The 26,882-nt window shown below is 38.6% G+C and overlaps 1 protein-coding gene across 3 annotated transcripts in view; it reads right to left on the reverse strand.

The window, feature by feature from the left end:
* The window catches only part of RALGAPA2 (Ral GTPase activating protein catalytic subunit alpha 2), a 226,676-nt gene that overhangs the window by 159,322 nt on the left and 40,472 nt on the right, over positions 1–26,882 (reverse strand). For all 3 annotated transcript variants that reach the window (XM_042461719.1, XM_042461720.1, XM_042461721.1), the window contains exons 2-8: positions 17,936–18,046; positions 14,891–14,940; positions 11,294–11,351; positions 10,726–10,769; positions 5,834–6,011; positions 2,922–3,037; positions 1,071–1,209 (exon numbers count right to left, since the gene is read on the reverse strand). In XM_042461719.1, coding sequence (XP_042317653.1) covers positions 1,071–1,209; positions 2,922–3,037; positions 5,834–6,011; positions 10,726–10,769; positions 11,294–11,351; positions 14,891–14,940; positions 17,936–18,046 — 696 coding nt within the window. The remainder of the gene's footprint in view (positions 1–1,070; positions 1,210–2,921; positions 3,038–5,833; positions 6,012–10,725; positions 10,770–11,293; positions 11,352–14,890; positions 14,941–17,935; positions 18,047–26,882) is intronic.

Consider the following 26,882-nt stretch of genomic DNA (forward strand, 5'->3'; position numbering starts at 1 on the left):
TTAGGGCTTTATAGGTCATAACCAACACCTTGTATTGCGCCCGGAAGCGAATAGGCAGCCAATGTAGATCTTGCAGGATAGATGTTATATGGCTGGTCCTGGAGCATCCAGTGACCTTACTGCCATATTCTGTACTAATTGAAACTTCCGGGTATGGTACAAGGGTTGCCCCATGTAGAGCGCATTACAAAAATCCAACCGAGAGGTTACCAGAGCATGTACCACCATTTCAAGTGTCTAGATCAAGGGAAGTAATAGTGCCACTATACTCTGCTCTGGTTAGGCCCCACCTGGAATATTGTGTCCAGTTCTGGGCACCACAATTTTAAAAGGATGTGGAAAAACTAGAGCATGTCCAAAGGAGAGCAACTAAAATGGTGAAGGGTCTTTAAGCCATGCCCTACGAGGAACGATTTAGGGAGCTGGGGATGTTTAGCCTGGAGAAGAGAAGGTTAAGAGGTGATATGATAGCCCTGCTTAAATATTTGAAGCGATGTCATACTGAGGAGGGAGCTAGCTTGTTTTCTGCTGCTCCAGAGACTAGGACCCAGAACAATGGATGCAAGCAACAGCAAAAGAGATTCCACCTCAACATTAGGAAGAACTTCCTGACAGTAAGAGCTGTCCGACAGTGGAACACACTGTGTAGTGGAATCTCCCTCCTTGGAGGTCTTTAAACAGAGGCTGGATGGCCATCTGTCGGGGATGCTTTGATATGGATTTCCTGCATGGCAAGGGGCTGGGCTGGATGGCCCTTGCGGTCTCTTCCAACTCTATTATTTTATGATTCTACTCCACAGAAAATAATGTAAATTATATGATTTATATGATCATATTTCAGATAGGAAGCCAAGGACTTGGCAGACCTCCTGGTATTCTCATGGTTCTCTGGATTAGAGTGAAAATATTCAAAATTAGTGCTAATCTAGAGATGAATTTATGGTTCAGCAAATTGAAAATATGCTTGCATTTATATAAATAGGCATATTTAAACACAGAGTGGAAAAAGTGACCAAAATGTACTTATTTAGAGCATTTTTGAAAGAATTTAAAATAAATTAGCTACTTACCAAGCACAGGTTTGTAGAGATTGGTTAGTTTTGTAAAACTGGGAAATAAATGAGGAAGATAATATTTTCTGAACAAGGCAAAGAGGAATTTAAACCCAGTATCACAATTCTCCTTATTCTTCCATTCCAAGCTTGCAGCCTTTGTCAGATTAAAAAGGATTTCATATTAATACACAGATTTTTTAAAAAACAACATGTAATGAAAAAGTTTATATATGTATTTACAAGAAAACAAATTTCTATTCCAACTCATATCTAGATTTTTAAAAAGGCAACTTTTTTGAACTTCTAGCCAGCATGGTGGCTTAGTGGTTAAGATGCCAATTCTGACAATCAGAAGGTTGGCAGTTCGAGGCCTGAGTGCTGCATCATGGGGCTCCTGGCACTAGTCCCAGCTTGTGCTAACCTAACAGTTCGAAAGCATGCAAATGCGAGTAGATAAATAGGTACCACTTCAGCAATAAGGTAACAGCATTTGGTGCAGTCATGCTGGCCACATGACAACTGGAGTAGTCCTCAGACAACACTGGCTCTTCGGCTTAGTAAGGAAGATGAGCACAGCCTCCTACAGTTGGTTACAACTAGATGTTCATGTCAAGGGACTACCTTCACCAGCGTGGTGTAGTGGTTTGCGTGTTGGACTATGATGTTTTGTTCCCTGCTTGAGCATAAAATCCAATGGGTGACTTTGGTCAAGTCACATGCTCTCAGCCTCAGAGGATGGAAGTGGCAAACCTCCTCTGAAGAAACTTGTCAAGAAAACCCTATGATAGATTCACCTTAGGGTTAAAGCTAAAGGTAAAGGTTTCCTCTTTGAGAAGGTTGTCAAGTCATGCCCAATTGTAGTGGGCGATGCTCATCTCTGTTACCAAGTCGAAGGGACAATGTTGTCAAAGACAGCTTGTAGTCAACATAAATGCTGTTAACTCCCCACCAAAGTGGTACTTATTTATCTACTTGCACTTCTACATGCTTTCAAACTGTTAGGTTGGCAGAAGTTGGGACTAGTGATGGGAGCTCACTGTGCCACGTGGCACTTGTGTCTCAAACTGCCAACCTGCCGATCTTGCAATTGACAGAATCAGGATTTTAACCCTCTGCCTTAGGGTTACCATGAGTCAAAAATGACTTGGAGGCACACAACAACAAATCCCACCCCAAGACATAAATTCAAATATGGAACAGAAATTGCTCTTTTCCTGATGCATCCACCTCTAGAACAGCAATACAGAATGTACAGCTTTCCCACTACTAGCATGGCCAATGGTGAGGACTAATGGGACTTGTAGTCCAACATCATCTGGAGAACTCTACATTCTCAATCAGTTCTAGAGGAAGCTACTGAAAACACTATATCTGTTCTCCTTGAGACTCAACTTGGTTGCACAGTTCATACACCAAAAACTTGACCTTGGCAGATCAAACACCACACTGGAGAAATACTATGTCTGAAAAATGTAGGACAGCAATTTTCATGCCTGATAATGTAACACCTTTATTTCTGGGGTATTTGCATTGTAGTACAAAATACTGCCTTTACAAGTGGGTAAATGCATGGACAAATTAAATTAGGAGTGGATAAAGAGGAGCCTTGGAGCTGCATGTATTATCTCCAACAATGTTAGTGGTTCTTGACTCCTCCAGATTGCATTGTTCACTTTTTATAGAGGCTGCAGTGTCATACTACAATGTTTAATGTGTAAAAATATTACCTCCACCCTCCCTCTGCTTTCTTCCTTAGCATTTTTTGGCAATCTGCCTAAAGGCAGAAAGAAGGGCACCAGATTCTCCACAGTTGCCCCTCTACAAATTAAATGCTAATAGAGTAGATTTATGACATTGCTCACTCACCTGAATGACTATATATTTTAACAGTATCTGAAGGAAGTAGCAAGTTGGGTCCTCAGCATTCTTTTCACCAGAGGCATGTGGTAAAAGTGGTGTTATTTCCTCTGGAAAAATCTTTGCTGATATAGAAAACAAAGACATCTTTTTCAAAGATTTAAAACATAGTAGAATAAAATTTTTAACTCTAATTCACTAGACTAAAATTCAATTGTCAATATCATTTGTCAAAAGGTGCATTCTCTCTTGAAATCAAGATTAATGGAGATGCTCTCAAATTGACTTCAATCTATGGCAGCTTCTCCAAGACATCCTTTTCTCAACAGCTCTGCTCAGTTCCTGCAAACTTAGGGCCTTGTCCTCTGATTGAGTCTTATCCATCTAAAATGTGGTTTTTCTCTCTTCCTACTGCCTTCCGTCTTTCCAAGCAATGCCATCTTTTCTAGTGTCTTTCTTCATGATGTGGCCATGATGTATGGCAGCCTCAATTTAGTCATCCTGGCTTTTTGGGAGAATTCAGGTCTTATTCGTTCTTGGAGCCATTTGATTGTTTTTTTTAGCCATCCATGGTATCCACAAATCTTCTCCAGCACATCTCAAATGAGTTGATTTTCTTTCTATCAGCTATCTTCACCATCCAGCTCTCACACCCATAAATAATGATGGGAAATGCTATGGCATTAGCAATGCTAACTTAAATGTTCAGTTGCATATCTTTGCACTTTAGGTCCTTGTCTAGTTCTTTCATAGCTGCCTTTCCCAGTACTAGTCTTCTCCTGATTTCCTGATTACAATTTCCATTCTGATCAGTGATTGATCCAAGGTATGGGAAGTCTTTCACTATTTCCATTTCTTCATTGTCTATATTGAATGTGTGCAGATTCTCCATGGTCATTATTTTAGTTTTCTGAAAGTTCAACAGTAAGCCTGCTTTGGTACTTTCTTCTTTGAACTTACTTATTAACTATAGTTTTTATGGGTTTTTCTGGCTATGAGGCAGTGTTCTAGAAGAGTTCACTCCTGATGCTTTGCCAGCAGCTGTGGATGGCATCTTCAGAGAATGCTGACATGGAAAAGAGTAGGGTATCTATACTGTTGGTTGAGAGGAAATGATTTACATGTTAATCTGTATATTGTTCTGTTGTTGAATGGCAAGGTCTCAGGTTGTCTATATAATTAATGATCCATTGAAAATAGACACACTGAGGCCTTGCCATTCAACAAGAAATTAAAACACTTCCTCTCAACCAACTATATATATACTCCATTCTCTTTCATGTCAGCATTCTCTGTAGATGCCAGCTACAGTTGCTGGCCAAACTCCAGGAATAAACTCTTCTAGAACACTGCCTCATAGCCTGAAAAACCCACAAAAAACTATGGATGCCCACCCTGAAAGCATTTCAACTTCTCATTCCTTAGCAACTGTTCCAAGTCTTTCTTATTTTCTGCTAGTAGTATGGTGTCATCTGCATATCTTAGGTTTAATATTCCTTCCTCTAGAATTCTGTGGTGTGTTCCATTATCTAGTGTATGTTTGTGATGTGATTCCTATTGCCTCTTCCTTTCCTGACTCCCAGCTTGCACTTCTGGAATTTCTTGATCCATATTTGACAGGAATCTTTGTTGTAGCATGACTTCCCTTGGGAGGGAAATTAATGGAATGGTCCTATAGTTGCTGCAGTCTTTTGTGTCTTCTTTTGGGGGGACAGGGATGTATATCAAAGTTTCCAATCAATGGGTCTTTTTTTTTTTGGTTTCTATATTGGTTGGCAGATTTTAGTTAGAACTAAAATGCTACTGGTATGCCATCTGTTTCTGGTGATTTGTTCTTCTTAATAGCTTTTAGCATGCCTTTGGAAAGTGAAGGTTTTCACAAAGAAAGCTCTAATGCTACTTTCTCTAAAGACTGTGTACACTGTATATATTTCACTACCTAGGCTTAATTCAAGAGTGGGCATGCTTCGGATACTAGGGGGCTGCACCAGTTTATTTTCAGCTTTTCCAGAGTTCTAGAAGGCTGCAGTCAGCCACTGTGGCTGGGAGTGATATCACATCATTTCATGTGATTGGGAGAGTATGGTTTTTGCTGTTTCAGGGTAGATGACAAGAGATACACTAGACCCTTAAAGAGTGATGATGATATAAGTATGTATAAAACACAGCTGGCAAATATGTCTTACCAGAGGCAGTCTCTTTTTTGTCTCAGAGATCTTTCCAGCAAAACTTACAAATTAAAAACAACCCTCCTCCCCAAACCCCGTGTTACCCTAAGCTTTTAGGTCCCTGGTTTACCCGTCATATTGTATATCCAAATTGTAATAAAACACACCCAATGAAGATGCCCTGGTGCAGAAAAAGATCTCTGCATGTGGAAGCTAGCAATAGGAATTGCCTCGGAACCCACCTAGACCGAATCAAAATAGAGTGGACACATACAACATATTTAGAAGGTACTAAGTTCGGGGATGGCACATTAGAACTACACTGGTGCCTCAGGTTACGAAATTAATTCGTTCCGCCATTCCTTTCGTAACCCGAAAATTTCGTAACCCGAAAAGGCTTTCCGTTAGCACTGGAAAGCCTATAGCTGCACTTTGCAGCATTTGAATTTCGCGCCGAAATGAATTTTGTAACCCGAAAAATATTTCGTAACCCGAAACATTTTTTGCCAATCCAACTTTTTCGTATCCCGGAAATTTCGTAACCCGATCATTTCGTATCCCGAGGCACCAGTGTATTGTTATTTTTCTCATATACAAATTCATAGTGATTTAATCTATTAACAAGTTTATTAAAATTCCTCTGATTAATTGACTACAATTTCTTTAGTGATATGACAGACCAACTAAGGAAGTATAAAGCAACTTTCCTCCTCTAAAAACCTGTGATAAAATCTGAAGAGCATAAGAACTAACCATCTGGAAGACTGGAAGGAGCGCTAATAATAGTATCCAGTGTACATGGACCTCTTGAAGACATCACTGCAGGAAAACCAGGCACAAGGCAAGCAAAAGTTAATAGCTGCTCTTCTGCACAATTGGTCTGGAGAGCTTGCAGCCAGAGAAGAAATAACCGGATTCCTTCACATCTTATCTAAAAAGAAGGCATATTTTAGAAAGCAATATAATTTTTTTTTAAAATTCAGCAATACTGAGAAAACACTAAATTGCCTAACATCTTTAAAAAGGACTTTATCTCAATTGCCTTAAACGATAGATTAGCAGGGCACAAAACCATATATATAGAAAATCTCTATAATACAGTGGTACCCCGGGTTACGAATTTAATTCGTTCCGCCGCCGCGTTCGTAACCTGAAAATCTTCGTAAGCTGAAAAAGCCATAGGCGCTAATAGCGAAAGCCGCGATTTCGTGCGAAAAAGCGCCGAAAAGCACCAAAAAATTTTTCGTAACCCGAAATAACCTTCGTAACCCGGAACAGTTTTTTTCAATGGATTTTTTTCGTAACCCAGAAATTTCGTAAGGCGGCGCATTCGTATCCCGGGGTACCACTGTATATCTTCACCACAAGGTATCAATGCTTGCATGACTAATTGTACAGTATATACACTTATGTATCATCTAGCATCTATAATGCCCTGCAAGAGTTACCATCACATTTTTGAGAGTTAAAACATCGGTTCAACACAAATATAGCTCTCTAAACCATGGCCTGGACTGGAAACATGTTGCTTTCTCTTCTATATTTTGGGGATTTAACTATAATTTTCTTTAATGTTTGACTCAAACAACCAATGACTAATACTTACATAGAAACCATGATCAGAAATGTAATTCAAACAATAGCTTTGAAGTTAGCACTAGGTAGCTACCAAACTATCATGATCACAGCCCAGTAGTAGAGAAGAGAAACTATACAGAAGAGCAAGGGTAGAGTGGCATTTACATCTATAGCAGCCGTCTGATGTTCTAAACCACTCTTGCAGAATAATCTTAACAGAGCATATATAAATCTAAGGTTCATTTGGTTAAATCTAAAGTTCATTTGATTAAGATCCTATAGATTAAAATGTCTAGGTGTTCTATTCAGTAGAATCAATATCCAAAGCCAAATAAATAATAAATACATACATATGGGAAGCAGAAAAGCAATTCTTGGATCATTTAAGTGGAATCATACAAAAGGGATTTTATCTGCCAGCACTTTGGAGGAAAAGAAAGTTCCACTGGTTCATGATGTTTGAAGTGGGAATAAAGTCCACTAAGCAGCCCACAGTGAAGCATCTGACAGACACTAAAGAAACAAAATCACTCAGATCTGCTCTGATCTGGATGCTGTAGCTCAGTCATGAATCAAAATGTAGATTCCAGTCAAGAAATCGTAAGACAACTAAGACTTGGAAAGGCAGATGTAAAGGCATGAGGTAAGATCCTCAATTGTAAAGAAATATGAAAAGGTAAAGGTAAAGATATTTGCCATTGACAAGGTTGTCAAGTTGTGTCCGACCATAGGGGGTGGTGCTCATCTCCATTACTAAGCTGAAGAGACAGTGTTGTCAGAGACTACGCTGTGATCATATAGTCAGCATGACTGCACAGAACGCTGTTTACCTTCCCACCGGAGTCGTATCTATTTATCTACATGCATTCGCATGCTTTTGAACTGCTAGGTTGGCAGAAGCTGGGACTAGTGATGAGTGCTCACCCCATCATGCGGCACCCAGGCCTCAAACTGCCAACATGCCAATCTTGCAATCAACATAGGCCTGTTACAGACAGCCAAAATAAAGCTGCTTCGAGTCACAGTGGAAGTATGGTGTTTCAATGATGCATGCGTCCTAAGAGTCCAGAAGCCACACCAAAGCCACGCTCCAGTCCTTAGGGCTGAAGTGTGGCTTTGGTGCGGCTTCTGGACTCTTAGGACGCATGCATCATTGAAACACCATACCTCCACTGTGACTCGAAGCAGCTTTATTTTGGCTGTCTGTAACAGACCATAGTCAGCATCTTAACCACTTGAGCCACTGCATTGAAACCCAAATAATATCAACCTGAATATCAAACCTGAATCATCCAGGACATAGTACTTCTGATTTCTATCTATGGTTGTAAAAGCTGGACAATCAAAAAAGCTGACAAGCAGAAAACCAATTGATTCAAAACGTGGTGCTGGAGAAGAGTTCTACAGATACCATGGACTGCTAAAAAGAACAAATGAATGGATCCTACAGGAAATGAAGACTGAACTCTCACTGCAAGTGAAGATGAGTAAGTTGAGGCTTTTGTGCTTTGGACATATCATGAGACAACATGACTCACTGGAAAAAATGATAACTCCTGGTGAAGCAAAAGGCAGTAGGAAAAGAGGATGGCTGCACAATAGGTGGACTGACTCAATCAAGGAAGCCTTGGCTTCTCTGAATTTACCAGACATGATCAGGGCAGCTGATGACCAGAGATCTTGGCAGATTCTCATTCACAGGGGGCCAGAAGGCAAAGTCAATTTGACAACAAATAACAAATGCAAAACTGCCAGAGTGTTAAGATCTCAGGGGATGCTTCCTATCGGTCCCACCATCATCACATGCCTGTCTGGTGAAGACATGGGGGAGTCTTTTCAGCAGCTGCTCCCAATCTGCAGAATTCCTTTCCATGGGAGACTTAGCTGATCCCATCTCTGCTCTCCTTTTGCCAGCAGAAAAAGGCCATTTTAGTCAACCATTAGATGAGAGACTGAGAGTTTTATATGGTTTGTTTTATGTGGTTTGTGTGCTGTATTTTTAACTTTATTGTTATGTTTTTAAAAACTGATTTTATACTGTACTTTTTAAAAATTAATGGTGTTTTAATGTGATGATTGTTTAATTGTGTTTAAAATTCTTTATTATCAAGGTGTTAGGTAGTCTTGCTTTGCACCTCTGTAAGCCTCCTAGGATCCCATAATGGGAGAAAGGCAGCATATAAATGAAATAAAATATCAACATAAAGTAAAATAAAAAATATTGCATAGCAGCAATACATTACAGACCATAGCTCAAATCATGAAAGAAAGAAAACCTATACAACATCTACAACACAACAAATGAAAAACAACAACAACACAGAATATGTTTATTAAACTCAGGGCTAAAGATTATTTCAAGGCCATTTGCGGCACTTGTATAAAAAGCTGAACTACTACTAATACTACTCAGATTCTTGCCAATCTTGCAGTAGCTGACCATGCCAAGACTGCTTACAAGACCTCTGCGTATTCCTAGATTATTTCATTATATGTGAAATGTTATTGTAATTTTTATGACACATAGTATGGAGACATTTGAAAATTGAAGACTTATCCACAGGCTGAACTCGTAGTGTTAAAGGACATGGCAGGTCAACAACGCAAAAGCTTTAGTCATTCTCTTGATTCTTTGTAACATGGAAGAGAGTACAGGCTGTCTTCAAATAGTCCACAATTACTCTAAGGCCAATACACTAGAAACATTAGATGTCTAGTACAGTACTTTTTATAACTGTCAATATCCCAGGATATGGATTTAATTAAGGCTTTAACAGAATGTGAAATCTTAAGAACTAGTCATTCATCAGGTTTTATCAAGGGGATTGCTCTCTATTAGCTACTTAGTCTATTGGTTGCATTAAAAGTGGGGAATCTCTGTTTTACTTTTTATAGTTTAATTGAATTTTGATGAATTTTATTGCATTTTATTAAATTCTATTGTAGATTGTCATTACCCAAAATAAAAGGAGGGGAGGCAGGGAAATTCTCCAGTTTTAAATTTGTAACTGGTTTGGAACATCAACTATAGAGGAAAAGATTTGATTGCATGAACACAACATATTAAAGACATGGAAATTGAGATATCGAAGAAGAAAAAGTGGAGCAGTAAGAAGAGAAGTGACACTGAATTGACGGAACAACAAATAAATGAGGGGCTCAGGAAAAAATGGCAAAGTACTTGAGTTGAAGAGAGGTTATATGTCACAGGTAGAGTGTGACAAAGAGTGTTAGAAAGACTTAAACATATACCTCAGCTCAGCCAAGGGATCAAGTTCTATAAAAATCAGGATATTAAAGATTAACTTTTTGAACATGTTGCTATTTAAAACATTGGGAGGAATATCTGAAAACATTAATTGCTGGAAAATCAGATGTCTTCAAATGTAATTTAGGTATTAACATACTGAGCAGCTGCTGATTTCTTCCACTTCCTTACTTATTAATGTTAAGTAATGCTCATGAAGGAAGACCAAATGTTATATTCCCATGAGAGTGCTGGGAACCCTTTAGGAAGATTTACAAACCTAGCATCTGGTCCATTCTAATTTAGTTTCATGCCATGTATATATGCTGCTATCACGTATTACCACTGCCAGTTTAGTTTAGTCACAGAAAGCCACAAGTCTGCTTAACAAGTTTTCCCACAGGTGTTTTAGAAAAGGTTGCTGGATTAATGCAGTTGGATTACAAGTGTATCTGGTAAATAAGAACACTTGCACAGTGAAAAACTATGGATCTTCCAGAGACATAACTGTAATAATGGAGTTCAGTCATCAAAGCTATGTCTCACAATGCCATCTGCAAATAATCTACCTTTTCAGCCTGGCAGCACCCCAAATTAAAGGTTTTCTGAGGCACTGAAGATTGGGGTACTGTGAAATTACATCTACAATTGTATATACAGTTTCCCAGTTATGGGGCACATGAGCTAAAAGACTCCTTGGTATCCTACCACAACTTCTTCTCTCAAATGCCATACAACAAGGAGAACTACTCTTCTTTTAAGCAGAAATAAGCAGGGTGTTTATAAAAATAATAAATTTTTAAAAAATCAGATAAAATACCTTAAGACAGTTTCCAGTGTGCAATAGTTTCTTTAACACAGATCCTGAAATAAAGAAAATAAAGAAAACTATGTTAGGAAATTTCAAAATATTTGAAGACATTTTTAATTAATAAATATCTGGTATGGCCATTACATCTTAAATAGATATAGTCAAAGGCAAACATAGCAAAATAAACTAAGGATGCAGTTCTATGATCTCTTGGAGGGCATATGATTCAGGGGCCACAAACAGATTGGCACCTTTTTCTTCAGAAGAAAACAGTGAACCTCAAACGCCTCACTCTCCCATCATTGTGGAAACTTCTGAGGTGTTTGCCTCTTTGTCATAAACTGTTTCTGGACATCATGGAAGGAAATGAATGTCAATTCCAGGTATGACAATTGCCAGGAGGGAAACAGTTCAGATTTTTAAAAATCCTGAACAGAAACAAAGTGAAGGCAACATTTCTACTCTGCCCTTCCAGGCTAAGCTGGCAGGATTTTGGATAAGGTGATGTGTCCTTCTTCAGACCTCCCTTTGGTGGCTGTAAAAAAGCAAACTAAAGTCAAACATCAGGCACACTTACCTATGCTGTGGAAATGCCACCGATAGAAAATTCTTTCTGGTAGCAGTTGTAATATTTTCTGAAGAAAACAAAGATAATTCATATTTATATTATACAGATTCACAGTGGCTTCTCAGTTTCTAGCTTATATTATCACTTAAGAACAAAGAAGTTTCTTTTGGAGGAGATGAGAGTTGGTCATCATTGAGAAATAAACCATTTTTTTTTCATTAGTAAGCTTTCCTGATGACATGGAAAGGATCTCTTGAACTTAAAAGTATCAAAATGTTGCTAGAAACTTCACTTCAAAAACTTACTAGAAACCACACCTCTGGCATTTGTAACAGTATAAAACTATTCAATGGCCACTATTACAGTAGGTACAGTATTTTAAATCAGGCAGGAATTGAATGTGTGCTTGTCCCACATAAATACAGCACTATAAATAGCTGGATTTAGGCAACCTGAGAGAAATGTATATTATAGAGTAAAAAAGAGTGAATTTCAAAGTCAATCAAAATTAGCAACGAGTCACACATAATCTAGATCTACCCTAGCACTGCTAAGAAACTACTGCTAAACAGTAACTGTAGGGTTTTTTTTTTTTTTACACAGTTTGTGCCCTACTTACATCAGATACAGGCTGTTTGCCATAGCCCATAACAACATCTTTTATTCATTAATATGCACAGGAAATGCACATGGCTAAACTACAATTGTAAGATATTTTTCTTTGGAAGCTTGTCCAAAAACTGAGGCACTAACCATATGTTACTAAACGGTTTACTAGACACTTCTTCTAGATTGCTAGTTTTCTACAACTGTGGGAATACTAGATTCTGAAACAGATATGTATGTTTGTGCACAGGTAAAAGCAAGGTCACAAAAGGAAAACCAAACCAAGAGTTGCACTGAAGTCTGTTTTCATCTAAAGGTAGTATTAGCCTACATGCTGCTAAAACAAAACACTATTTTCCTAGGTATACTACTAGATGGAGAATACATTGAAGCATGAGCTCTTGCATTGTGGTATTTAATAAACAGAGCCAGCTTGGTGTGGTTATAGAGGGAACAAGGAATATAGTGCAAAGACCCATGTGTGGAGACAATTGTGACACTAGCCAATGGGAGGGAAGTCAGGAAAAGTTGGGTGCTGCTCCCAGGAGTGAGTACATAAGAGAGAGGCACAGGTTTGAAGATGCTGATGCCCTGAGAGGTGAAGAGCCATTAAGGCTAGGTTAGGTTGCTGTGAGGGACAGTTAGAAAAGGTTTTAGGTACCCAAGAAAGGGACAAAGAGTGTCCTTAATTAAATTGTTGTAGTGTCTTGCAGGAGACATAGTGATTGGTACTAGTGGAGTCGCGGGTAACCAGAAGGGTTATAAGATGCAAAAGTTTAATTAAGATTCTGTGAGAACTTAGTCTGTAAGAAAACATATATAAAGCTACAAAGAAACAATTACAAAGACAAGCTAAAGAAACTGTTAAACTGTGTAACTTATAAAGTATTTATACAGTATCTACTAAAAGAGATACTGTATTCAGCCTGACTTATAAATAAACTTATTCCTTTGTTTCAGCAAGCAGCTGTTTGAAGTGATTTCAGAAACACATTAAAAACACTACCAAGATCAAGAAGTCTTTTAGGTTTGGGACACATTAAATAGTCGGTGTGTGGCTATCAAAGTTGGTGCCAAGCAGGGGAGAAATGTGAAAGCCAGAGTGCTTCAGCAGTTGTTTCAGCTTTGGTTTCAGCCTTCACCCAGACAGCAAAGGCCAGCACAGGCAGGAGAGGGACTCTGTTGGTTTGTCTAACAGTCATTAATCACTCAGGACTCTTTCTGCTTGGCTCAAGAGAGAAATAAACTGCTCTGCTACAATGCTATATAAATAAAGCATAATAATAATAATAATAACAACAACAACAACAACAACAACAACAACAACTGCATGGAGAAATCTGAAGGAGCTGCTATCACATTGCTATACTGACCCGTAAATAAGTCAGCTTGGGATTTTGGGGTCAATTTTGGGGCATACATTTTTATATTTATAGACGAGTATATATGGTAAATGAATTTCAACAGGGAGAAATGTAAGGTACTGTACTTAGGCAGAAAAAATGAAATGCATCGATACAGGATGGGGGACACTTGGCTTAATGAGGCTAAATGTGAAAGGGATCTAGGAGTCCTAGTAGACCACAAGTTGAACATGAGTCAACAGTGTGATGCAGCAGCTAAATAAGCCAATGTGATTCTAGGCTGCATCAATAGATGGCAAATGTCTAGATCAAGGGAAGTAATAGTGCCACTCTATTCTGCTTTGGTTAGGCCTTGCCTGGAATCCTGTGTCCAGTTCTGGAGGACAAGCAAGGGATGAGGGCACCACAAATTTATTCCCCTGCTGATGCACATTCTTCCTTGGGGAATCCATTGCTGTTCAGTAATATCTCTCTCTTTCACCTTCCAGGATGATGAACTTCACTTGAAGGAGACTTGAGGATGCCCTTTACTTTCCATGACTATTGTGGTCTATGAAAATGATGCACAATTTTTTTAAGAAAAGAATTCTTCATTTACAAAAGTTAAGATGTTTAAAGCTGATTCATGAGGTTCTGCTAGGATTCAATTCTACGCAAACTGTAGCAAGAGCTCCAAAAATACAATAATTATGTAAATCCAATACTTAAAACATGTTTACTGATCTGGGCTGTAGTTAAATTCTGACTCCAGGTGTCAAGCATTAATAATGCTAATTAACTATTTAACTAATTAGAACAGAGCATGGAGAAAGCTTTTATTCCTGCTGACACAGGATGAAATATGCCAACTAAACAACCAATTAATTTAATCTCCTATGGCTTGCAAATGTGTTTAATCCAGATGACATTTACACTGTTTCTACTTTCTTCATTCTCTCTGAAGGACTTCTCAGTCTGGTTTACTACTCCTCTCAAAAGGCCAATTCTGATACTATTTAAAGAATACTACTATTAATCAGTTATTTTTCATAAAGCTGGAAATAAGTTTTCAAGTCAGATAAAATTTATTTTAGTTTTAACTGAAAAGTAACATTTTGCGAAGCTACTCCAATAGTTACCTAAACCAACAGATTTTGGGGAGAAGAAAAAAAACATGACGCTTAATGCTGGTGCTTTAACTCACACACTAAATTATAAGGCTTTACCACAAAGACTTAACTAAAATGTCTTCTAGAAGTTTAGATTACTACTGCATTCATTATTTGCAAATAATTTCTTTTCGAAGAATATATTCAAGGCCCAATATTAAATTCAGTCAAAAGCCAGCAAAGGCACTGCAAGAAATCATGTAAGGGATGAGTGTCAAGGGAGATATCAGAATGAAGTATCTAAGGGATCCTAAAGTCCCAATTCCTCCAATGTATTCAAAAACAGGTCCTCTGCTATGCCAGCCATGAAGAGGGGACAGTTAATTTTCATTATGGAGTGGGAGGGATAAGACATATACACAGAAAGAACAGGCCACCCTTCACACAATTAATTAGCAGTGTTTCAAAAGTCAGAGATAGAAATCTACATAAATTTTCTTCTTGCCAATACTGAATACTTGCACAAATACTGAAATGTGATAACTTACTTCAAAAAGAAAAAGAATGGAGTCCAGCTCCTCTCTTTGAGATTTATTCCCTGTTTTGGGGGGGGGGGGGAGAGAAAAATGTTCCCTGTCATTATGCATGTAGACCATGTATCACTTTGACAATAAAATCCCACATAAATATTAGCGTTCAATCATAAACAAACCTGAATATACAAATCCATAACGACGTTTGGGAATTCACAAGAGTTTACTAAGTAAGAGCATCATTGTCAGCAAATAATTAGTCTGTATCTAGGTTTTTTTTATAGCCTGAGCTGCCCTAAGGACAGGATGAGTGTGTGTAGTTGGGAAAGAGTAGTGGAATGGGGAGCAAGCAAAAGTAAGAAGGGAAACTGCAATACAAGAGGCTAAAAAGAGAAACAGGATGTACCACAGATAAGATTTGGGATAATTGGGGGCTGTTTAGTAGAGGTGGAAAGATGGTTTACAAGTCCAAGGAAACTTGGAAAGATAAGCAGATGTCTGGCTAGAATGGCCGTGAACCAACAATTATACTACACTAAGGTTCAATCTGCACTGCAGAAATCATGCAGGTTGACAACGCTTTAACTGCCATGGCTTAATGCTATGAAATTCTGGGATTTGTAGTTTTGTGAGGTATTTAGCCTTCTCTGTCAGAAAGCTCTGGTGCCACAACAAACTACAAATCCAAGGATTCCATAGGAGGCAGCCATCACAGCTAAAGTTGTGTCAAATTGCATTTTTTATTCAAATTATCTTTTTAAATTTTACTTACTTACTATCAGTTTACATTTATTTTGCAAGAGTTTGTACAGTGATCCTTTTTTAAAAAAAATGCCCGTTCTCATTTGGATTACATTTCTACCTTTTAAAGGAAACATCCTTGCTGCCTGGCACGCTCAAGATTTATGGACACTTTTACCAATCTCTGATATACAGTCCTCCCTCTGTTCTTGCAGTCTTCTATGGATACTGAGGGCCAACTACTTTTATTGTGGTTTTAAAATAATCTCCAGCTGTCTTGGAAAGGTTTGATCCTTTCAGCTTCCTTTTAATTGATTACTAGTATCCTGATTCTCAAGAAGTTTCCTCTTGTGAATCATGTGCGACTGTGTTGGTTTTCTGGGTTACTTTCCAACAGACAGGTACTCCCTGACAGTTATGTGACCTGTCATACAGTGGACCCTTGATATCTACTGGGGTTTGGTTCCAGGATACTCCTTGCATGGATATCAAAATCCATAGATGCTCACATCCCATTATCTATGATGTGTAGTAAAATGATGATCCTTATATAAAATGGCAAAAGGAATGTTTGCTTTTGGGGATTTCTTTCTTTTCTTTTTAAAAATATTTTCAAGCAGTGGATGGTTGAAGCCATGGATGTAGAATCCATGAACTGGAGCATGGCTTTGGTGCGGTTTTTGGACTCTTAGGACACATGCATCATTGAAATACCATACCTCCAAAGTGACTCGAAGCAGCTTTATTTTGGCCTGTCTGTAACAGGCCAACAGAAACTCTAGTTGAAACTGGAAGAGGATGCTTCTGATTTCCCCCAATGCACAAAAAGAAAGTGACATGACCAGTTTGTGGAATCAAGGTTCACTTCAGCTTGCGCACATAATGCTAAACCATAGTTAAGGGTTATGTCAAGACCTAATTACTGAATTGTAAATGTTTCTGTGAGCCTGAACAGACAGGTATGCTGTTTAAATGATGCATGCATCCTAAGAGGTCAGAAGCTGCGCCAAAGCCACGTTCCAGTCCTAAGGACTGGAGCACAGATTTGGTGCAGCTTCCGGCCTCTTAAGATGCGTGTGTCATCTAAACAGCATGCCTCCAAAGTGACCCAAAGCAGCTTTATTTTGGCCTGTCTGTACGGGCCCTGTGTTTGCCATAAATGACCTGATTTTTGAAACCTGATTTAAAAGTCAACCTGATCTTTGCCATGATTAGCCTGAGGATACTTCAGATCAATCTTTTAAACACCACTTTTTGCTTCAGCTGCCTACCTGATTTCTCTGCCCATCTCACCATCAGTTTCTATGTGTTGGTCAGGAGATAACAGTTATCTCCTCAATCCAAAATTAATGTTACCTGATATTTCCACCTATAGTAATTCTGTAGAGTTATTATTCCTTTCACATTTTCTAGTTTACTGGAGCCTTTAGCATGCTATTTAACAAATAAATGAAACCACTGGGAGAGACTGTCCAGAGTTTGGAGCTTCAGTGCTATCAGTATGTGGATGACACCCAACTGCTGTAGTGATTAACAGGAGCCACCATGAGTTTTGTCAAGAAAATATCGTGCCAAACTAATCTTATATCTTTTTTTAAATTAGGTCACTAGTTTTGTAGATGGTGGGAAGCATAATTTATCTGAATTTCAGCAAAGCATTCAATAAGCACCCCCATAATATTTTGATTAGCAAACTGATTAAATATGGAATAGATGGAAACTCTATCAGATGGATTTATAATTGGTTGGAAAACCATGCTCAAAGTATTGTCATGGGTGGCTGTGCTTCAGTCTGGAAGGAGGTCTTGAATGGAGTGCCTCGGGGTTCTGTCCTAGGCCATTAGTCTTCAACATGTTTATCAGTGACCTAGATGATGGAATGGTGGGAACCCTTATCATGTTGGCAGATGACACAAAATTGGGAGGGCTGGCTAACATATTAGAAGATAGAGACAGAATTCAAAAGGACCTAGATAAACAAGAAAATTAGGTATAAATTAGTAAAATGAATAGTTCCACTAGCCAAGCCATCTAGCTTAAGCCACATAGCAAAAGGCCCAAAGCCAAACGTTGAAGGACTAACTGAAAAACTGCAAAATAAATAAATAAATCCTCCAAATGCTTATATAGCATTACATTGCAGACACTTGCTGTTCAGATTTCCTAGATTTTCCCAGCTTCTAGCATTTTGCCTTATTGATGCCTGACATCCCTGAGACATATGGAGTAGATGCTTTTGGACTCAGAAAAAAACATATGTAGAGAAAAATTAAACAACGAAAACATAAACAAAAAAAAAATCCATCCAAAAATGCTTACCTTTTTGTTTCAAGGTACTTTCCAGTGTTATGAAATTTTCATAGAAGATAAAATAAATCTGAGAATAGTTAATCTCAAAAAAATGTTTAAGTTCACTTCCATCCACGGCATCTGTAAAAAACAAAGGTGTTTTAAAAAGCAGAATGTTGTGTGAAAATGTTATTATCAACATACATATTTAGTATTCAATTAAAAGATCAATAGGAAAGTAAGGTAACAGGAAAGGAGCATTAGAAGTGTTAATAGCAATAATCCACTCTGTGCAATACATGTTAGGCAAGGGAGAAAGGATGTATTCAGGACTCGCAGTTTAATACAAAGCTTGGTTCTCTCATTCACATTTTCTGGTGCTCATGCTTCTTCAAGACACTTTATTGTGATTTACTGTTTCTTCCCTTCAGAAAACTGCACAAGATTGCCACAGGACTGCAAAATAGATTATACTGTATACAGATGCCTCTCCTTTACAGCATATAAAAATTATGCTCAGTGACCATCCATGTTTCTCAAACCTATGTTCACAGCATAAATATACAGGCTGGGATCCAGTTATACTTTCTCTGCACTTATGAAAGCAGTTCCCAACAGTGGAAGGTGCTGTCTTCAAACAGCCTATTTCTCTGATTCTTGGCTTCTTTTTGGTACTAAAAGCATTTCTTAGAGGGAAAGTGCTCTGGATAAACTTGCCTGGACACTCACCTGTGCCATGGGCCATTATCTAAAGGAACACATTACTTGAGAGTTGGCATACTTCTCCTCCCAACCCACTGGGCTTTTCCTGCCTTCCTTCACTATAGCTATGCTGCTATCTTCTCATATGGCTACTACCACCTTAGACTATGCTGGACTATGCTGGCGTAGTTATCCACCTGACCTTGGCTACACAATTTTCATTTGTAGATAATGTATTACTGAATAATGAAATGAATGATGGCTTACATGACAGGCAGTTTCCTTGTTTTCCTTTCTTCAGTGGCTGTGGTTTCCAGATTTCCACATTTACTGTCATCCCTATTTTGACCTATTTTATGCCAAAGTTAACCTGAATTGATCTATTTCAAAGGTGTTTTCCTCTGATAAAGTGACCAAAGCAGAGAAGCTATATTTCATGGATAACAGAGTGTTTCAGTCTTCAGTTTCTTAGGCAAGACATTTGTTTCTAAAATTGCCTTAGTCTGTTTCAATGTCAAATGCCAAAACCGCCCAGAGCTCACTTCAGCAGATAGAAGCCATTCTCCCATTGTGCTGGGTGTACTTTGAGTGCGTTCAAGGTTTCCCAAAAATCTGAGGAAAGACTGTTCTCATACTCATACTACTGTTTGCATATAGTCCGGAAAACTAAAGGAGGAACTGCACTGCATCGACCCATGTCATTGGTGTTACTCCATTGAGGGATGCAAATGGTGCATGGAAATCTAGGTGGGCTTCTATAGACTAGAGGCCAAGTCCCCCTTCAAACAATGTGCTCTCTCAGTCGGTTGGATTACTCCAAGCTTTCATATACAACCTAGCAATAGTATCCTCTTAATAATATCACATTAATCATGTAACAGGATTCAAGTTCAAAGGAAAGCCTACGTACAAGGTTGATAATGCACTGTATTACTAGGACATCAAAATACAGTATTATTACTTTTCGCTACAGATATATATATAAAATCCCAGTACTATTTTGAAAACAAACAAAATACAATCTTTACTTTAACAAAATTCTAGTGTATCAAAGCATTCTTTTAATCAAAGCCGCTCATTTAAACCCTCATAGGGAATACTGCAGAAGTGAAAAATAAACATGCTTTACTGTCTCATGTTTCCAACAAAACTATCTTTCCCACTGGTTAACTCAGTGCTTTCCTTAAGGCTGTTATCTTCTAGTCGTATGTATTCTGTAAACAATTCTCAAAATCATATAGGAATATAACTGCTTTGTTCACATATTTTCCATGTTGTCATTGTTGGGTCACCAATGCAAGATTTCCAGCTCACCTCTTTGTAACCAGAGCAAGTTTCTATATGACAAGTCAGCTGAAAATGCTTGGTATTTTAGAAGCTAGAGGGATATAGAACAAAATGGCAATGACAATAAAGGGATGTATTAAATTGTTTATTAACTAGCACCAGAACTGAAAACTCAGGTATAAAACTTAGGCGGGGTACAGACCGCCGCTTTGCAGCGGTCTGGCGCCGCCGCCAGAAGGTCCGCGGGGGAGCCGGAGCCTTCAAATGGCCCGACTCCCGCGCGGACCGAAAAAAGAAGCTCCAAAATGGAGCTTCTTTCTGCGTCGCGTTTGCGACGTAGCGAGGCGCCAGGGGCGCGCTCGCTACGTCAGCAGCGGCGCGATGCGTCTGGACGCTGTGCGTCCGATACGTAAAGATGGCGCCGGCCATGTAGAAAGGCCGGCGCCATCTTGTACGGACGGAGTCCGTACGAGGCCCAGGGGCGTCTAAAAGAGACGCCCCTTTTTTAAAATGGGACGTCCTCCGGACGTCCCAAAGGGCCGTCTAGAAAGCCCCTTAGTCTACAAACAATCCAAAGAAGCTCTGAGGTGAGAGCCATACAATTAATCCCAAGATCAAGAAGCGGACAAACAGTGCCAAGGTAAGATTAGTCCAGTCAATCTTATTTGGTGTGGAAAAAAATACTTGTTGGTGACCCTGGCATAGACAAAAATGTAGAGGCAAATCATAGAACAAGATCAAAACAAACACCCCATAACATCTGCTAAGTGGGCACTGCCAGATGAGGCAGAAAGCCAAGTTCCTAATGACAGGGCAAAAGGAATTGATAGATCCCAAGCAAGAGTGTCAGAGCAGGAGTATTGAAAGAAAGCATTTCTACAATATACTAGCATTTCTCCTGACTGTTAGAAGAAGCCCTGCTAATACATTCAGTGTTCTTATATAAACCCAACAGAACAGACTGAATAATTCATATCTCTTTAATATAAAAGGAGACAGACAGTACTTTGTCTCAGTTAGCACAGCACTATAAACAAAATAATGGAATAGCTATTGAAATTTCTATTTGCACTCAGCTCTATCATGAAGAGGACTAGGGAGACTAAAGGTGCCTCTACAGTTTGACACAACTTTAAGTGGTGTAGTTCCCTGTTTAAGTGGTATAGTTTTCCGGACTACAGTATATGAGAACAGTAGTATGAGTATGAGAACGGTCTTTCCCCAGATTTTTGGGAAACCTTGAAGGCACTCAAAGTACACCCCAGCCTATAGAATCCTGGGATTTGTAGTTTTACAAGGTCTTTAGACTTCTCTGCCAAAGAGTGCTGGTGCCTCACAAAACCACAGATCCCAGTATTCTGTAGGAAGGAGCCATGGCAGTTAACATGGTGTCAAATTGCATTATTTCTACAGTGAAGATACACCCTGAGAGATTTCTCTGAGAAATTACATTACTGTATATCAGTGAATCAGAGTAAAATAGAAGAAACTGACGCCTCCAGTGATCATGATCTGGCTGAAATGCAGGACTTTCCCTCCCTTTATTTATTTATGGAAACTTATCTTTTTTTCTGGCCTCTTTGTCTGATGATACTATTTGAATAAAAACAAAAAATAACAAAAGAGAAAATAAAAAAATGTGTTTCACACTTACATTAAACTATTATTTCCACTTCTGGCTTATCTTCTTAAGGCTGAACTCAGATATAGATTTACATATAAGTAAATATTACTGACCTCAATTGGCATACAGTATTTCTAATTAGATGCACAGTCCTACAGTTATCCTAAACCTACTAAGTTGCATTATCAGCTATAATCAACATTACAAACATGATTGAAACTGTTGTGGTTGTTGTTTGCCTTTGTTTCCAACTTATGGCGACCCTAAGGCAAAACCTATGGGGTTTTCTTGGCAGGTTTATTCAGAAGTGTTTGCCATTGCTATCATCTGAGGCTGAGAGAATGTGACTTGCCAATCCAGGATTTGAACCTGATCTCCAGAGTCACAGTCCAATGCTCAAACCACTACACCATTTTATTGCATAGCATATAGAATAGAACTCTAGTCTCACTTTCCAAGTTAAGGCTGTTCTATACTTTGCCTCACCTGACATTTGAGACACCTCATTCCTCCCTCATCTCTTGTGTGGTGATCTCCAGTTGTGATCAATATACCCATATGTTTTTGTTACAATAAATAGTACACGTAATAGTATTATCCATATCCATTGCTTGCAGCCTGTATTCCTCTGTGAGATCTTTAATGGAAAAAAAATTCACCAGCTTTGTCACAAGTGCACAGGCTCAAACCCTCTAACTGTCCCAATTTGGCAGGGACACTTACTAATCCTCTGTCATCTCACTTTTTCAGCTGCTTTTAAAATGTCCTCATTTCTCTCTTTTCCACCTTTCCCTTTCAACTTCCCTTTACTTCAACTGGTGCAAAACTGAGTTCAAAATGCAAAAGCAGTTTCTACTCAATTAACTCAGTTGGGGTCAGGAGAAGAGAGGAAAAGGTAGAATCTTGCCCTTAGCAGGCTCAGCCAGAAGCAAACTGCTGCAGCCTCTCCTAGCTTCTATTTTCTTTCTCATTAATACCTTTTTTGCCATCTTGATCACACTCAGTTGCTGTATGGTCCAGCATTTCCCTCATCTGTGAAATGCTCGAGGGCATGCTGGCTACCCAAACATGATTCTAGCACTGGTACTCTTTAAATTGGTACTCTTTAAAAGTGAAGGACTGCACTTTTCTGCATGAATTTGGATTTTACAACCACGCAAGTCTCCCCACCCCACCAATTTCTGAAGTTAGTTAAGAGATGATTATGGAGAAACCTCTGCAGTATGTTACCTTAAAGATAACATTTTCTCCCCAGACCACTTGTGGCACCTCTAGACCAATTCTTGTCTCAGGTTTTTCCTGGTTTTTCCCCCTATTCATGTTGTTTTCCATTTTAAAATAGTGAGACGAAGTTAGCAAAAGACAAACAAAACTGCAATATCTTGTGCCACTTCAACAGTTCAAAAAAACAAAACCAGTGTTGTTTTACATTAAAGCAATTAATGTTTGGGTCCACAAACCCCTATTGGTTAGTTAACTATGGAGATGCTAACTCATGTGGTATTGTCCCTTAGGTACTGACTTGAAAATGACTGAAATTCTGTTTCAACACTTAACAATTGCTAGCCACATGAATTATGTACCTATGTATTTTGTTGTTGCCCAGTATATCTGGATTTTTACATGAGAACCAAAGCAATGTGAAGATTCAAAGAAACTGATCAAGTAAATGTTTTTCTATTGTCGTTGTTGTTGTGTGCTTTTAAGTCATTTCTGACTTATGGTAACTTTTATGTGAACGTATCATGAGATTTTCTTGGTAAGATTTGTTCAAAGAATGTTTGCCATTGCCACCCAAAGTAAAAGAAAAAGAGTTTCATAAAACAGATTTTGGAGAGAGAAAAAACTCAACAACCAAATCCCACAATGAAATAATAAATAAAGCAAGGGGACTAAATATAAGTAAGTACTCAGTATTATTTGTGCTCAGTAAAAGTGCTCAATATAAGAAATTTTGGAAACACTATTTTGCATTAAGTTGACAAATGGAAGAGATAAGCATATGCTCAAAACTCTCCTATTGCAAGAATAAGAATAAAGTTGAAATTCTAAAGACTACAGGGAGTAAGCCACAAAAAAAACACGGTGCAACTTATTTCTGAGTAGATATATATGCTGTTGCAAGGCTTAATCTTTCTTGCATTGAAGCCAATGTGAATAATCATAGATATTTATAGCAGTGTAGGAAAGTGAAAACAAAAAAGGAACAAAGGAAGTGAAATTCAGAACATGCCACTAAGGGATACATTTCCAAGTTCAATTGAAATGAATATAAATATGTTGGTGCAGCAAACAAATTTGTTTTAAACTGGAGCATGCAGGAGGAGTTTTACAAAGCTGACAAACTATGTAACAGGAGATAGTAGACAATCTTCTCATACAGTATTGGGTACCAAATCAGAATAGGTAAAATATTTGTTGGAAAACTGACATAACAGCATTCTTTTTTCTTTCAAACTAGTTAAGTCTGCAAAGAAACAGGTTTGTCTGGCTTGACACAATTTCTTCCCCTGAGAGCCAACTAAAAACAAAACAAAACAAATCTTTCCTGTTTTCCTGATGAAGTGGGCTATAGTCCACAAATCTCACACTATAATGAACCACACGTTAGTTTTTAAGGTGTCACAGGGCTTCCAGTTGTCTGACAAAGCTATAAAACTTTTTCCAAGTATATACTTGTTACAAGTGTGTGCGTGTGTGTATGTGTACACACACCCCAAGAATATATTTGCTCCAAGTATATCCAATATTATAGAATTTGTCCCAAATTGTTGTTGTTAGCTGCCTTTGAGTTGAGGTTCATGGTGACCCCGTGGATGAGACATCTCCAAAATTCCCTGTCCTCAATTGCTCTGCTCAGGTCCTGTAGGCTCAGGTCTGTGGTCTCCCTGATAAAGTTTAACCTTCTGATGTATAGTCTTCCCCTCTTTCTACTGTCCTCTACCTTTCCCAGCATCATTGTCTTTTCTAATGTTTGATGCCTTGTCATGATGTGGCCAAAGTACAATTTAGTCATCCTGGCTTCCGGGGAGAATTCAGACTTGATCTATTCTAGGGCCCTTGGGGTTTTGTTGTTGTTGTTGTTTGTTTGTTTGGTCTTTTTGGCTGTGCACAATATCTTCAGCACTCTTCTCCATCATCACATCTCAAATGAATTGATTTTCCATCTATTGGCCTTCTTAACTGTCCAGCTCTCATACCTGTACATTATGATGGGGAATACAATGGCTTGGAATATCCTCACTTTAGTGTTCAGAGTTGTATATTTGCACTTTAAGGTCTTGTCTAATTCTTTCATAGTTGCTCTTCCCATTTCTAGTCTCTTTCTGATCATCCGACTGCAGTCTCCATTCTGATTTATATTTGATCCAAAGTACGGGAACTCTCTACAATTTCGATTTTCTTGTTGTCTAGCATGAATTCTTATAGCTCTTCTGTGATCATAATTTTTGTTTTCTTCTTGTTTAGCATTAAGTCTATCTTGGCACATTCCCTTTTGACATTCTCCAGTAATTGTTCCAGGTCCTTGTTAGTTTCTCCTAGTACTAGCGTGTCATCTGCATATTGTAGGTTGTTAATGCTCCTTCCTCCGATCTTCATTCCTCTTGTCTCTGAGTCTAAGCCTGCTTTACGTACAATATTTTCTGCATACAGGTTGAATAAATAGGGTGGTAGTATGCAACCTTACCTTACCCCTTTGCTGATTAAGAACCATTCTGTTTCTCTGTATTCTGTTCTAACAGCAGCTTCTTGTCCTGAGTAGAGGTTACATATGATCAGATGTTGTGGCACTTCCATTCCTCTAAGAGCAAGCTATAGTTTTTTTGTGATCTATCTAGCTAAAGGCTTTGCTGTAGTCAATAAAGCACATGCAGATTTTTTTTTTAGAACTCTCTGGTGCACTACATTATCCAACATATGTTTGCAATGTGATCCCTAGTGCCTCTTCTTTTCCTAAAACCAGCTTGCGCCTCTGGAATTTCTTGCTCTATATAAGGTTGGAATATTCACAGCAGAATCTTGAGCATGACTTTATTTGCATAGGAAATGAGCGCAATGGTTCTAGAATTACTGTAGTCTTTTATGTCTTATTTTTTGTGTCGATGGGAATGTATATACATACACACACACCCCTACCAGAGTGCTTTCATAGCTAATGAATATGGTTTCAACTTTATTACAGTGGCTCTCACTACCTGCTGAGGTTTGATTCCAGGACAAATTATTGATAATTTTCAAGCTGTGGACTGCTGAATCCATGGATAAAGAATCCATGGGTACTGACAGCCGATGGCATAGGGAACAGAATAGTAAGAATAGTATTCAAAGGCCATTACTGTACACAGTAAAGTCTTTGATAGGGAGGTTACTGGATGGGGCTGGTCAGGAATACAGCTTCCCATTCTGACACCATCACCAGTGAATATGCCATAGTCATATGATCCCTTTTCAATTACTGATTAAGGCCCTGTATAGACCGGCTTGGCGGCAGAGTCGGGGTGTTGCATCCAGATGACACATATCCTAACTCCGCCCCCCAAGGCACCATGATGCCATGCTCTGCTCCACATGGCACACGGCATCATGGCGCTCCTCCAGCACTGTATCCAAACGACAAAGGAGTACCGTACAGCCATGCTGCCATGGCTATGGCACCCTTTCAAGGGCGTAAAAAGGAGTCACTTTTTGTGGCTCCTTTTCGCGCCCTTGAAAGGCTGGATTGGGGCCGCTGTGTGCAGTTGTCATGGCCCCAATACAGTGCGAAAAGAGGTGGCTGCAGGTCACAGCATATTATGTCATCCAAATCCAAGAAAACTTTGGTTAATTTAACCTATGGTTAGCTGAAATAAGTCAACTTTGAACCAGTTTACAAAACTGGCTGAATTTCACTAATCAAATGTAAGATTAACTACAGTTTAGTAGTTATGACCATCATGAAACTGATTAAACAAAAACATTTATCGTGTTCTCCTCACAGAAGGAAAGAGAGTAGAATATGTAAGCCCAAGAAATATTCTTGTAATGCTCAATCATGGCTAAACAAATTGCAAACTATATCCATGGTAATATCAGGCACATTTTAATATAGTTCTGTCTCCTTCTCTGCGTCCATCAAAATAAGTTATGAAGTATTTATTCTCCCTTATGATTTAATTGGCTGGTTCTTTTTATTATGAGCTTATGACCTGATCATCATGTGATTCTTGGTAAACATGGAGAAACTAAACATATTAAGAAATGCTGTAGATTCCACCCCCAAAAATGTAAAATTTACTTTACAGAGCACAATACCACCATAAGTACTGTATTTGGAACAGATTTATATTAACCTAGGACATCTAACATACAGTTAAATTATCCCCA

Source organism: Sceloporus undulatus, chromosome 4 (assembly GCF_019175285.1).
Source record: "Sceloporus undulatus isolate JIND9_A2432 ecotype Alabama chromosome 4, SceUnd_v1.1, whole genome shotgun sequence".
Classification (NCBI taxonomy): domain Eukaryota; kingdom Metazoa; phylum Chordata; class Lepidosauria; order Squamata; family Phrynosomatidae; genus Sceloporus; species Sceloporus undulatus.